This window comes from Pipistrellus hanaki (genome assembly GCF_964339955.1).
Source record: "Pipistrellus hanaki genome assembly, chromosome: 7".
NCBI lineage: Eukaryota > Metazoa > Chordata > Mammalia > Chiroptera > Vespertilionidae > Pipistrellus > Pipistrellus hanaki.
In genome coordinates this window covers 70,143,067-70,155,882 of record NC_140509.1, presented here as the reverse complement: position 1 = coordinate 70,155,882, position 12,816 = coordinate 70,143,067, and the positions used below count along the sequence as shown (strand labels likewise).

Sequence of the window (12,816 nt, the reverse complement as noted above, 5' to 3'; positions counted from 1 at the left end):
AAAATTAAGCATTTTAAAAATAAGCACACAAAAAATAAGGTTAACCTATTTTTTATAAAAAATGTTATTAAAAACTTTGGGAAATATCCAATTTACCCAATGTGGAAGTTTTCCCTCAGGATACAGTTTTCTTATCTCTGTGACTGCAAAATACGCTGGTAACAAACAGGCATTTCTTTCCAAGATATATGCTATCACCTAAGGAAAAGAAAAGGGCACTATTGTTATTCTTGACTAGTCCTACAGATGAGCCCTTACATGCAACAATAACAATATGTTAAAAAGTAGACAGATTACTTCAGTAATTTATTAGGTTTAAACTATAGCACAAAGGAGTTCACTTATAGGTGAAGAATCTCTAAAAATGAAGATTAATAAACAATGGAACAACTGTTGATGGTTAGTAAATAACATGAAAATGCTTTAAACATTATCAGACTCCAATAGGAGAGCAAGAGACCAACGTAACAATACTTGCAAAAAGCACAATGACCTTTTATGTGGTCCACAGTCTGACATCTTATAATTGTTGGAAGGACTTTAACATCTATATTATTGCTTTTTATAATTAAAAACCATGAAAAGTAAAACAGCATCCTTAAAACTAAAAGTGATTTTGGAGCATGCTCCCAAGAGGCATGCATCTCCTAAAGTCTAAGGGTCCCCAGGAGACTTCCACGCAGGGGAGCAATGGGCAGTAGCTAACATCATCCCACCCCTGAACCTGTCTCCACGGACCCTTTTCTCTGACTTTCCAATGAGCCAAAGCAGCCCCACCGAGGCTCTATCCGGTCACTCCTAGCCTGAGCCCTTCCTTGTTTCACTGTCCCCAGCTTTAATACATGTACTTTAAAACAAAAAAGTGACTTTTGTAGAAGTAAACCAATGGAACATTCCACAAATTACCATGAGTTTTAAAAGCCCAGAACTGTACATAACAATTTTTTGAGGCTATGATCAAGGTTTAAATTACCTCTCTTGCTGTTAGAAGCTGTTGTACAACAGCTGAGCTCACTGTATTGGGAATTGTCAAGATTTTCTCCAAAATCACTTTTAAGAGATCTCGAACACCCTGACATAAGAAAAAAAAGTCATAGGTTAAAATTGAGTAATGTCTCACTGTGCTAAACTTCTAAAGGTTTCAATATTACACACTCAGGAAAAAAGTTCCCTTCCAAACCACATCTCAATTATTCTAAACGAGAGCTAATATTCAAGTCCCTAACATTAACCCAGGGGATGTCATGTTCCCAAACAGAATTCTAAAGAATACCTGGTCATATCAATGAACAAAGAAAGTTACTAATAAATAAAAATTAAACTTTCCACGCTCTGCTTAACTTTTTTGACCTTCAGAACACAAGTTTGTTGTCAAAAAAGCTTGATTTGGGTTTGCAGACAGAAATATATTTGAATGGAACTTGAAAATAATCTGCAAATATGAAGAAAAATGTTAAACTTTCTGGCAGATGACCTTTTCTGCTCACTCCCTTTGGCATTTCTAACCTTATTCTCCACTTTTACTTATCACATACCTTAACCCTTCAAATTTACCCAACAAGGCTATTCTGTTAACTATTCATCCCCTTATACTATTACAAGTTGCATTATTTCAGAGCAGAATCTGATACATAGAGAAGAAATTTCATTCAATGTGCATTTATTGAATATAAACTATGTGGTGAATCTTGTAAAAAAAGATAGAGAAAACATATACATAAGAGAAATTAGAAACAATTATAAAGCATCATATAAATAAAAAGTAAAACTGCACATTAACCTGCTAAGGAAACTGAAATAAGTAGAAAAATAATCAGAAAAAACTTCTTAGAATGAAATTTGTATTAAATCATAATTCAAATTAAATAATTATCAACTAACTCATTTTAGATGACAGGAAATACAGAAATAAAACACAGGGTCAGATATTGATAATTCTTTTTTTAAAAAATATATTTTTATTGATTTCAGAGAGGAAAGGAGAGGGAGATAGAAACATACACAAGAGAGAATCATGGATCGGCTGCCTCCTGCAAGTCCCCCACTGGGGATAGAGCCCACAACCCAGGCATATGCCCTTGACTTGAACTGAACCTGGGACCCTTCAGTTTGCAGGCTGATGCTCTATCCATTGAGCCAAACTCGCTAGAGCGATAATTTTTTTCAAAAATAAAAATAATAGCCTTGGCCGATGTGCATCGGCCAGCAAACCAAAGGATCTTGGCTTGAATTCCCCCATTAAGGGAACATATCTGGGCTGCAAGGTTTTATTCCTGCCCCATTCAGGGTGGCAGGAAGCAACCAATCAATGTCTCCGTCCCTTCTTCTCCTTCCCTTCCTTCTCCCTCCCTTTCTTCCTTCCACTCTAAAAAAAAACAAACAAACAGCCGAAACCGGTTTGGCTCAGTGGTAGAGCGTTGGTCTGTGGACTAAAAGGTCCCAGGTTTGATTCCGGTCAAGGGCATGTACATTGGTTGCGGGCATATCCCCGGTGGGGGTGTGCAAGAGGCAGCTGGTCGACGTTTCTAGCTCTCTATCTCTCTCCCTTCCTCTCTGTAAAAAATCAATAAAATATATCTAAAAAATAAAACAAACAAAAAAACCCACACAAAAAAAACAAAAAACAAAAGAAACCTAAAAGTGAAAAAAAAAAAAAAAAATCAATGGGAAAAAATAACCTTGGGTGAGAATTAATAAGTAAATAAAAAGTAAATGAAATATTGTGTTCCTCCTCACTAGCATGGTAAAAAATTAAAAAAAAATAAAATAAAAACAAACATAGCTTGAATGAAGCAGAATGGCTTTTGCAGCTATTGAAATACTGCAATATGAGACACAATTAGAAAGGATATGCTATAGTTTGGGGTAAGAGCAGAGCGCTAAAGATACTAATGGAGAAAGGACACCTGTGCAAGGAAGGTCCAGGTAACAGTGAAGTAGGGCTTGCTCCCTCCATCATTTGATGTCTACATCCCTTCTCAGCTCCACACACCCCTCTGTGCTTTTATTTGAAAAGGGCCCAACATCCTAAGATGTGTGGCATGTGGAAACCCAAAGTCTGCTTGGCAACTTCCTGACTCATCATAAAAATATAAGCCACCTGCACTTCCATGTTGGGGAGTGAGCAGGGAGCTGAGGGAAACATTTTAAATCCATTTAGGAAATAAGCAACACAAAACAGATTTTGTAAATGCTTCCACTTAATTTCTCCCACCTGAAATTAAGATGTCTACAACTGAAAAATTAATCTTACCTGACAGCGGTTACTTTTTATAATTAGTAAAAAAATATATAATAATAATACCTTATAATCCACTCCACCAATTATTTTCCGAACCAGTTTAAAAGTTAGGGCCCAAAGTTGTGTTCTTTCCCATTCAAGAGTATCAGTGTTTATCAGGGATTCACACACCATCCTAGAAAGAAACCAACAACATTCCAATTATAAGACAGAATTTACAAGTTCTCTAGTAGCCAAGGTCTGTATATTCTGACTATTAGATTTGTCATAGTAGGTATTTTTCATAGAAGCACATTATTAATCAAGCACACTTTTTAAAAGTATGTATAGTATTTTATATATTTTACTTGTATGTAAGAATAAACACAAAGTACTAGTAGAACTAAATCGTACTCTATATTTTTAATAGAAAGAAACCTAAAGATAGATGGTTAAATGTTTACCATCTATCAGCTTGCAGCAGATTGTATTTTTCCAAGATGGCTGCAACAAGATTTTTGATCCTTATGTTCTTCTGAATTGAGAACTGATATTCTGCCCGGAAGAGGGTGGAGGAGAGTCTACCATCTCTTTGCTTAAATCTGGACAAGCCTCAGACCATGGCAAAAGGATTCTGTGTGACTTCCAAAGCAAGACTAGACAGCTTTGGCCTGGCCTCTTTGGAAAACTTGCTCTTAGAGTCCTCCATGCTTTGGGCAAGTCCAGGTCACACAGAGAGGGCATGGGCAGGCTCCAGCCAACAGACCCAACTGAGGTCCCAGATAATGGCCTGGCATCAATCACCAGACATACGAACGGAGAAGCCTTTGTCATGACTCGTCCTAGCTACCGTCTGACTCTAACAATGAGACCCTGAGAAAACACTGTCTCGTAAGCTCAGTCAACCACCATGAGTGTTACTAATAAAATGATTATTACTGTTTTAGAGGATGGTGTTTAAGTGCAACAAATGTTAACTAGAACAAGCTCATTCGAGTGATATAGCTCCTGAGCTGAAAGGCAAAGCCAGTCTGTTTTTGAGCCTCTGACTAAACAATTCTAAGAATACTGTACCCCAGCCCTGGCTGGGTAGCTCAGTTCGCTAGAGCGTCATCCCACTATGCCAAGGTTGCTACTTTGATCCCCGGTCAGGATACATACAAGAATCAACTAATGAATGCATAAATAAGTGGAACATCACACTGATGTGTTTTCCTCTCTCTCTCTCTAAAAAAGAAAAAAAAAATCAATCAATAATTTTTTTAAAAAAAGAATACTGTATACTAGTAAAACCTGAGGTATTATGAAGAACTAGTTGTTTTTGTTCTTTTTAATTGTTATTTATTGATTTTAGAGAGAGGGAGAGAGAGAGAATGGGAGAAACATCAATTTGTTGTTCCACTTATTTATGTATTCACTGGTTGACTCTTATATGTGCCCTGATGGGGGATTGAACCCACAACCCTGGCACAGCGGGACAATGCTCTAACCAACTGAGCTACTCAGGCAGGGTTTAAGGATTGCTTATTGAACCTAACTTCCTTCTTCATTTCCTTATCCTTTTACAACAATCTCAATCAATTTCCAAACATTATTAAAAAAATAATAATAATTCTTTGGATTGCTTACATTTACCAGTAAACATACCTGGGTGGAAGGAGACCAGTCTCAACTGCCATTGCTAAGCAGTCATAAAGAAAAGAAATTCTTTTAGGACTATGCTGGCCATGAATGAATTTAACAATCCACTGGATGCACTGTAAATGAGATTCCTGGAAAATTAAAAAAATGATTATATTTTAAGTATAAAGTCATATCTTATAACTAACAAACAGCTAATACGACACACCTGGGAGTACTGTGTATCAAGACTATGAATGAGATACTCTACTATAAACATTCTTTGATAAAGACAATAAAAAAAATTTCAGGCTTAGCACTTCAATTATATTAGTATTAAGCATAAAACCTTACAATTATAAACATTAAAATTCCCACCATTTTTATTTCATGGGACCTCTAAAAGGAGTAAGATATCATTAACATATTTGTGGTCAATAGAAAACTCTAACACAGCCGAAACCGGTTTGGCTCAGTAGATAGAGCGTTGGCCTGCGGACTGAGAGGTCCCGGGTTCAATTCCAGTCAAGGGCATGTACCTTGGTTGCGGGCACATCCCCAGAAGGGGGTGTGCAAGAGGCAGCTGATCGATGATTCTCTCTCATTGATGTTTCTAATTCTCTATCCCTCTCTCCTCCTCTCAGTAAAAAATCTATAAAATATATTTAAAAAAAAAGAAAAAAAAAGAAAAAGAAAACTAACACAGATAATAAGCAGTAACCTATTTAATGGCAAATAGAAATATTCCTGTCATGAGGGGGGGAGGAGTGTTCTTTATAGGTTAATATATCAGCCTCATGAAATTAAGTATAAATCTATTCCCTATGAGCCAAAAAATGAATCCAATGACATAGCAAATTTCTGGACTTCTATAGCTTTAAATCTGATACAGAAATGCAGTGCCATATCAAAGTCTGTCTTCTAAGATGTCCTCAAGAATCGCCTATGTCCTGTTCCTCTGCACTACCACTGTCCCGCATCCATACTTCTGTTGTTGAACATATCACGCTGACTTAGAAATATCTATTTTCTTCCTGGCTCCCCATACAATATAATCTTCTTGAAGACTAGAGCCATACCTTAACCTCATACAAATAAACATACCCTCTGACCCAGCATTAGTACTTCCAAGAATTTGTCCCATGTCTGTAAATATCAATAGTATTATTCATTTTGCATCGTTTAAGGTAGGAAAGAGAAGAAGCAACTTCAATGTCAGTTAGCAGAAGACTGGTTAAATAAAGGAAGGTACAGCCGGAACATATAATATTATGCTGCAAGAAAGGAGGCAGAAAATTTAACTTTTAGTGGATTGCTGTAGAATTACTTTCTTAAGCAGAATTTTTAAGGGGGGTGGAGGGAAGCAAGGTGGGAATGAACAGTGCACATAGTATATGGCCATTCTGTAAAAATAATTCTATAAGCACTACACTTCTAGAAGGAAAAATAAACTGAGCATACTGGTTGCAGAGAGAACACTTTAAAAAAAATGAATGTATTGCCACTATGTGATCCATGTCTGAGTAGCAAGTCTTACCACCAGCACCTCAACTGCAAACATTTCCCTACCTATAAGGAACCATGAGAAGAAAAGGCATTACTGGAACACACTCTTAAAGGACCACATAGTTTGCCTTTTTCAGGGATACATTTCCTGGTGACTGTTCTTTGTCACTAAGTGTTACTATTCTTTTCCTCACTTTTCTTTTTCTTTTTTTTTTTAATTTATCTTTATTGATTTCAGGGAGGAAGGGAGTGGGAAAGAGAGAACATCAATGACGGGGGAGAATCATTGATTGGCTGCCTCCTGCATGTCCCCTACTGGGGATCGAGCCTGAAACCCAGGCATGTGCCCATGACCAGAATCAAATCCAGGACCCTTCAGTCAGGAGGCTGTGGCTTTATCCACTGAACCAAACCAGCTAGGGCTTCTCACTTTTCTTATATCTTCACACCCTTACTAGTGCCCCAGTGCACAAAAATCGTGCACAGGGGCAGGGGTGTCCCTCAGCCTGGCCTGCACTCTCTCCAATCTGGAGGATGTCCGATTGTCAGACAACTCTCTTGAAATCCAGGACCACTGGCTCCTAACCACTCACCTGCTTGCCTGTCTGATTGCCTCTAACCCTCTAATCCACATGTGTCAAACACAAGGCCCGCGGGCCAAATCCAGCCCGCCAGGCCTTGCAATGTGGCCCGCACCGCGCTGTCATCACTGCACTCCGCTGTCAGTTTATGACTGTTCAGTAAACCATTCGGCCCGCGATTTAGGCTGGATTTTAGATTTTTGGCCCCTTCTCTGATTGAGTTCGACACCCCTACTAACCACTCTGACTATCGGCCTTCTCACCCAACTCCCCCCCCCCCCAACCCCTCCGCAGCCTGCTTGCCCCCAACTGCCCTCCCCTCCTGGCCTGATCGTCCCAAACCGCCTCTGCCTCAGCCCTGCCACCATGGGTTCGTCCGAAAGGACGTCCAGAAGGTCTCCCGGGAGCATATTACCCTTTTATTAGTACAGAAGATTATAAAAGCAGGCATCCTTACTGTGGTATTTCTGTATCTTAAATATACAATAGTAGTAGCTTCATTATACTGTACCAATTCTTTTGTTGAGAAAATGAATGAAAATTTTATTCTTTATTATTTCGAAGGCACCAAATAAATCAGAATAGGGTGAAAATGGTGTTACATAGTCTAACACAGGGTAGATTTTTAACATCTGTGCTATCAACTTGGCTTCTCAATATACAGCTTCTCCACTGGAAGAATGCAAACTGGATCGAATGGAAACCAGAAAGGACAAATAAAAGCTGATGACAATGTTATCTCTCCCTTCCCGGAAACACCCCAACAGCAACATCAAAGTAAATATAAAAAAAAAGAAAAGAAGAAGAAGAAGAAGGGATCTAAAACCATCAGCTGAGTGTATAAAAACTGTGGGACTCACCAGAGGAAGGCCACCCCAAAACTGTCGGAAGGCCCCCAAACAGCTAATGAGTTTCGTTTTCTCATCTTCAGGCGTGTCCATAAACATTCTAGAAACAAACACCGCATCACTGACCAACAGTTTGAAAAAGGTAACTCAATTGAGCCTAAGAATGGAGTTGATTGGAAAGATACAGTGTATATTAATAATGTGTATGGCGTTTAAAGAATGGTAAACATTGTTAATTTCATTGTTAATAGATGTTTTCAATTAAATTTAAGTTTGCGTTTTAAAAAAAGAAAAAGGTAACTCAACCTATAAATAATTCCTCTGGAACAGTGGATCTTACAAATCTCCACGGCGAAAACTACTATGCAAAATCTTACAAAGATGTCGTCACACAGAAACACAAAAACCTGCCATGCCGGTACGCACCCAGGAAAAGCCTCTTCTATAATCTCCGTTTTCTGTAAAACAAACAAACATATGAATTACATTTTAAAAGAATGAAAAGGCGGGGCTCCCTAGGGGAAACGATCCCCGGGGGAGCCAGGGCCAGCCCTCCCCACCAGCCCCGGGCAGAGCTCCCAGCCCCTGGGGCCCCCAGCGGAGGACGGTGCGGGGAGGCTGCGGGGGCCGGTGCCGGGCTCCCCCCGCCATCGCCCCACCCCCGGGGCCCCGCCATCGCCCCGGACGCCGGGCCCTCGCACTCACCACCACCTCCTCAAAAATGCTCTGGAGCTGCGTCTCCATCTGCACCATCGCCCGCCTCCCCCGGGCGCCCGGCCCGCGGCCCGGGAAGCGGCCCGAGCTCCGGCCACGGACCCGCGCAGGGGCGGGGGCGCCGCGGGAATCGGCGCGGGGACAGGGTCGCTTCCCGCTCCCGTGCTCGGCCGAGTCCCCCTGGGGCCCAGCGCGGCGCTGAGGCCGGAGCGGAAGCGCCTGGGAGGGCTTGGTGTTTCCCGATCACCGCACGCCCGGAAACCGGGGAGCCGGCAGAGGGTTCCGCCGGAGGGGAAGGACGGCTCGCGAGCTAGACCCGAGCGCCCCGCAGTGGAGCCGCGAAGCTAAGTGGCTCCAAGGTGTTGTGGCCGAGGCCGCCCCCTCCCGGCCGGAGCGGGATTGCGCAGAGAGCCTACCTTGGCCGGCAGGGGCTCCAAAGCTGCCTGCAGAAGGAGCAGCACCCCTCCTGAGGGCTGTGCTATTTCATAAGCTGTGATCCCCCCATCGCTGTTAGAGGATTATCCCTGTTCTGTCATTGTGTGATCCAAGACAGCCTTTGGGAGGGTGAGCGGGAGGGGATCAACCAAGGGACTTGTGTGCCTACATGCATAACCCATGGACAGAGGCAATAAATAGGGTGGTAAAGGCCTGGGGGTTGGGGACAGGGGCGGGCTAGAGGGGTTAATGGGGGGAAGAGGGAAATATATTTATTTAGTTAGTTAGTTAGTTATTTTATTTATTTATTTTTTCCAGAGAAAAAGAGAGAGTGATAGAAAGAAACATTGATGAGAGAGAAACATTGATCAGCTGCCTCCTGCACACCCCCTCCTGGGGATGTGCCTGCAACTAAGGTACATGCCCTTGACCGGAATCGAGCCTGGGACCTTCTAGTCCGCAGACTGTCTACTGAGACAAACCGGTTTTGGCAGAAATATTTAAAAAAATAATAATAAAGATTTTTAAAAAGACAAAAACGGCCTTTTGAAAATTTATTTATTTTTACTTTATAAACATTTATCTTTAATTTTGTATACTAGATATTTCCTGCATGGCAAATCTCCTCAGCCATTGTCCACAGGACTCTGAAAAGCTGTGGGATAAGCAGGTCAGAGTCAAGGCTGGCTTTCTCTCCAACGCTGTTGAAGGGACAGTACATCAGAGGCAGAACCCTGTTCCCTAAGCCAGCTGGGCAGAGCCTGGGGAAGCTGACCTCCATGGGGTATCCACGCTGGACAGCCTGTTTATTCCCTAAGCCAGAGCTAACCAGGACCTGGTAAATGCTCGGTTATATTACCTTTATTTTCACCTCACAACCGCACTTGCTTGATCACTGAGGCAGCCAACCATTGAAATCTCAGTTGCTCCCCCCTCCCCCCAATAAATCAGAAAACCAATTATGTTAGTTTATGGTCTTGTTAACCCTAGAAAGCCATCTCTGATCAACAACTCCTTTTGACTTTTGCCTTTGTAAACCCGGTCCTATGCCCTCCATTTTGGAATGTATTTTTGCTTTGCACTAAGAGCAAATCATTATCTGAATAAACTCTCTTTAATTTTTAAAAATTGATTTCAGAGATGCAGGAAAAGGGAGAGAGGGAGAAATAGAAACATTAATGATGAGAGAATCATTGATTGGTTGCTTGCCTCTTGCATCCCCCACCTGGGATCGAGCCTGCAACCTGGGCATGCTCCCTAACTACAAATCGAACCATGACCTCCTGGTTCACTCAGCCACTGAGCCATACTGTCCAGGCTAATTTGTTTTTTAATTGTAGCCCCAGACTTTTGTTTACAGTGGATATTTATTTTATTTTCAATTTGTAACTATTTTGAGTAAAGTTGTTATGAACACTCTCAACCAAGTCTTCTGTGGACATGTTCTCCTTTCTGTTGGGTAAACACCTAGGAGCAGAATTTGGGGGTCAAATGACAAGCATATGTTTAACTTAATAAAAATTGTTAAACAGTTCTTCAAAGTAGTGTTACCATTTTTACATTCTAGTGCTACTAATGTGTGAGAGTTCCAATTGTTCCACATCATTTTCAACAACTGGTGTTGAAGCATCAATCTTATATAAAAACTGCAGTTTGAAATCTTAACCCTGCTGTTTTGACCTCTGTAAACGCTTGCTTGATTAAATAATAAGGAAAATAAGACTACTCCCATTCCAGAGAGGCTGTGGACTATGCCCCAGACAGAACAGTCAGTGCTGACACCAGTTCGGGCCCTGAGATATGGTCTCATGGCCCCTTCCCAGCACGTAGGCCTTCTTTCCCAGAAGGCCTGGAAGTCTCATTCCAAATTTGGGAGACAAAAGGGCTAGGAAAATATAAATAGAAAAGGTTTTCTCCATGTGGGGGAGCCCAGAATTTGAAAGACACATGTTTCTCTGGCCCTTGCGCTTAATAAAATGTAACTCCCTTTCTCTAAGCATGGCTTGTTTTTATTCCCCGGTCTTCTGTAACAGTGTCAATCTTTACACTTTAGCCTTTCTACTGGATGAACATTACCCTATGACTAATGATGTTGATATTTTTAGATGTATACCTTATAAGCTATTTAGATGCCTTTTGTGAAAAGCCTGTTCAAGTCTTTTGCCCACTATTAGTCAGGCTAATCAGGTGGTTTCTTATGCTCTTTTTTTATTTGTAGGAATCCTATATAATAAAAAGCTAATATGCAAATCAACTGAACAGTGGAACGACTGGTTGCTATGACATGCACTGACCACCTGGGGGCAGACTCTCAATGCAGGAGTTTCCTGCTGGTGGTCAGTGCGCTCCCACAGGGGGAGTGCCACTTAGCCAGAAGTTGGGCTCATGGCTGGCGAGTGCAGCAGCGTTGGCGGGAGCCTCTCCCACCTCTGCAGCAGTGCTAAGGATGTACAACTGCTTCCCCGAGGACTCCTGGGGACTGCAAGAGGGCACAGGCTGGGCTGAGGGACCCTCCCCCCTGCCCCAAGTGCATGAATTTCATGCACCTGACCTCTAGTACTTATATATTGTCAACACAAGTATGTCTAAATCTAGGTTTTTCTTTGTTTCAGTCATTTTATTATTTTTTTGTAGAGTTTTTATAAAAATTTATTTGAGTGGAACAGGATATATACCTGGAAGCAAGATCTAAACAGAAATAAATGTTTCAGAGAGCCCTAACTGGTTTGGCTCAGTGGATAGAGCATCACCTTGTGGACTGAAGGGTCCCGGGTTAATTCTGGTCAAGGGCACATGCCCAGGTTGTGGGCTTGATCCCCAGTAGGGGGCAGGTAGGAGGCAGCCATTCAATGATTCTCTCTCTTCATTGATGTATCAATCTCCCTCCTTCTCCCTTCTTCTCTGAAATCAATAAAAATATATTTTAAAAAATGCTTCAGATAGTAACAGTTGCAGTTTCTTTTATGCATTTGAAATTAAGGAGGAATAGGGTGAAGGGGGGTAGTGGGGGGGGGGAAAGGGGCATATCTGTAATACTTTTAACAATAAAAATAAATTTAAAAAAGAAAGAAATGAAGGAGGGAAGGTATGAGAAAGCAAGGTAGGAGAAAGCAAGGCTGGGGAATCTGGTTACAGAATAGTTAAGGTTATGTGCTCTCTGGAGAGTGGTCACACTTTAAAAGGACAGGTCTGTATTGGTGGTCACATATTTTAGAAGTAAGGTCTGAAAAGAGGTATTTCCAAGGTGCACAGAAGCAAAGGTCAGGGCTTGCTTGAGCAAAGATAAGCGTCTAACTAAAGAAGTTATATGTCTGGGGCATTACTATCCACCATGACATGCCTAGTTAGGACTTCATGATCAGATCACCCTGTGAGCATTCTTTTCATAGAACCCCCTTTTTCATCCACAATATTCTGTACCGTACACATCTTGTATTAGATATATGTATGGGGAATGCTTTCTGCCTGTCATTGCTTGCTTTTTCATTTCTTTAATGATACCTTTGATTAGTAGAAATCTTTCATTTTGATAAAGTACAATTTACTATTTAAAAATTTTTATGGTTATCATTTTAGGACCCTCTGAAAATGGTAGAATAAGTAGACATATTTGGAATGAATGAATAAATGAATAAATATTGAAATTGTAAACAGAGCCATGGACAGATGGTATGATAGATACTATGTTCTGAACCGATAAGAAGTTGTCTTATAAAATCATTGATAAAATGAAAATCTTGTTGGCCTGTGTGAACCAAAGGGTACCGGGTTCAATTCCAGTCAAGGGCATGGACCTCAGTTACAGGCTCCTACCCAACTCAGGCCCTGGTCAGTTCTCCTGCAGGAGGCAACCAATTGATGTGTTTCTTTCACATTGATATTTCTCTCTGAC

The 12,816-nt window shown here is 41.2% G+C and overlaps 1 protein-coding gene across 3 annotated transcripts in view; it reads right to left on the bottom strand.

Annotated features, from left to right (window-relative positions):
• Positions 1-8,691, bottom strand: part of MED23 (mediator complex subunit 23) — a 40,705-nt gene extending 32,014 nt beyond the window's left edge. For all 3 annotated transcript variants that reach the window (XR_014795488.1, XM_084889567.1, XM_084889568.1), the window contains exons 1-7: positions 8,481-8,691; positions 8,202-8,233; positions 7,788-7,875; positions 4,868-4,992; positions 3,305-3,416; positions 974-1,072; positions 97-198 (exon numbers count right to left, since the gene is read on the bottom strand). Coding sequence is in view for 2 of the 3 variants with exons in the window: in XM_084889567.1 (XP_084745693.1) it covers positions 97-198; positions 974-1,072; positions 3,305-3,416; positions 4,868-4,992; positions 7,788-7,875; positions 8,202-8,233; positions 8,481-8,528 (606 nt within the window). In the remaining variant the exon portion in view is untranslated. The remainder of the gene's footprint in view (positions 1-96; positions 199-973; positions 1,073-3,304; positions 3,417-4,867; positions 4,993-7,787; positions 7,876-8,201; positions 8,234-8,480) is intronic.
• Positions 8,692-12,816: the final 4,125 nt, after the last annotated feature.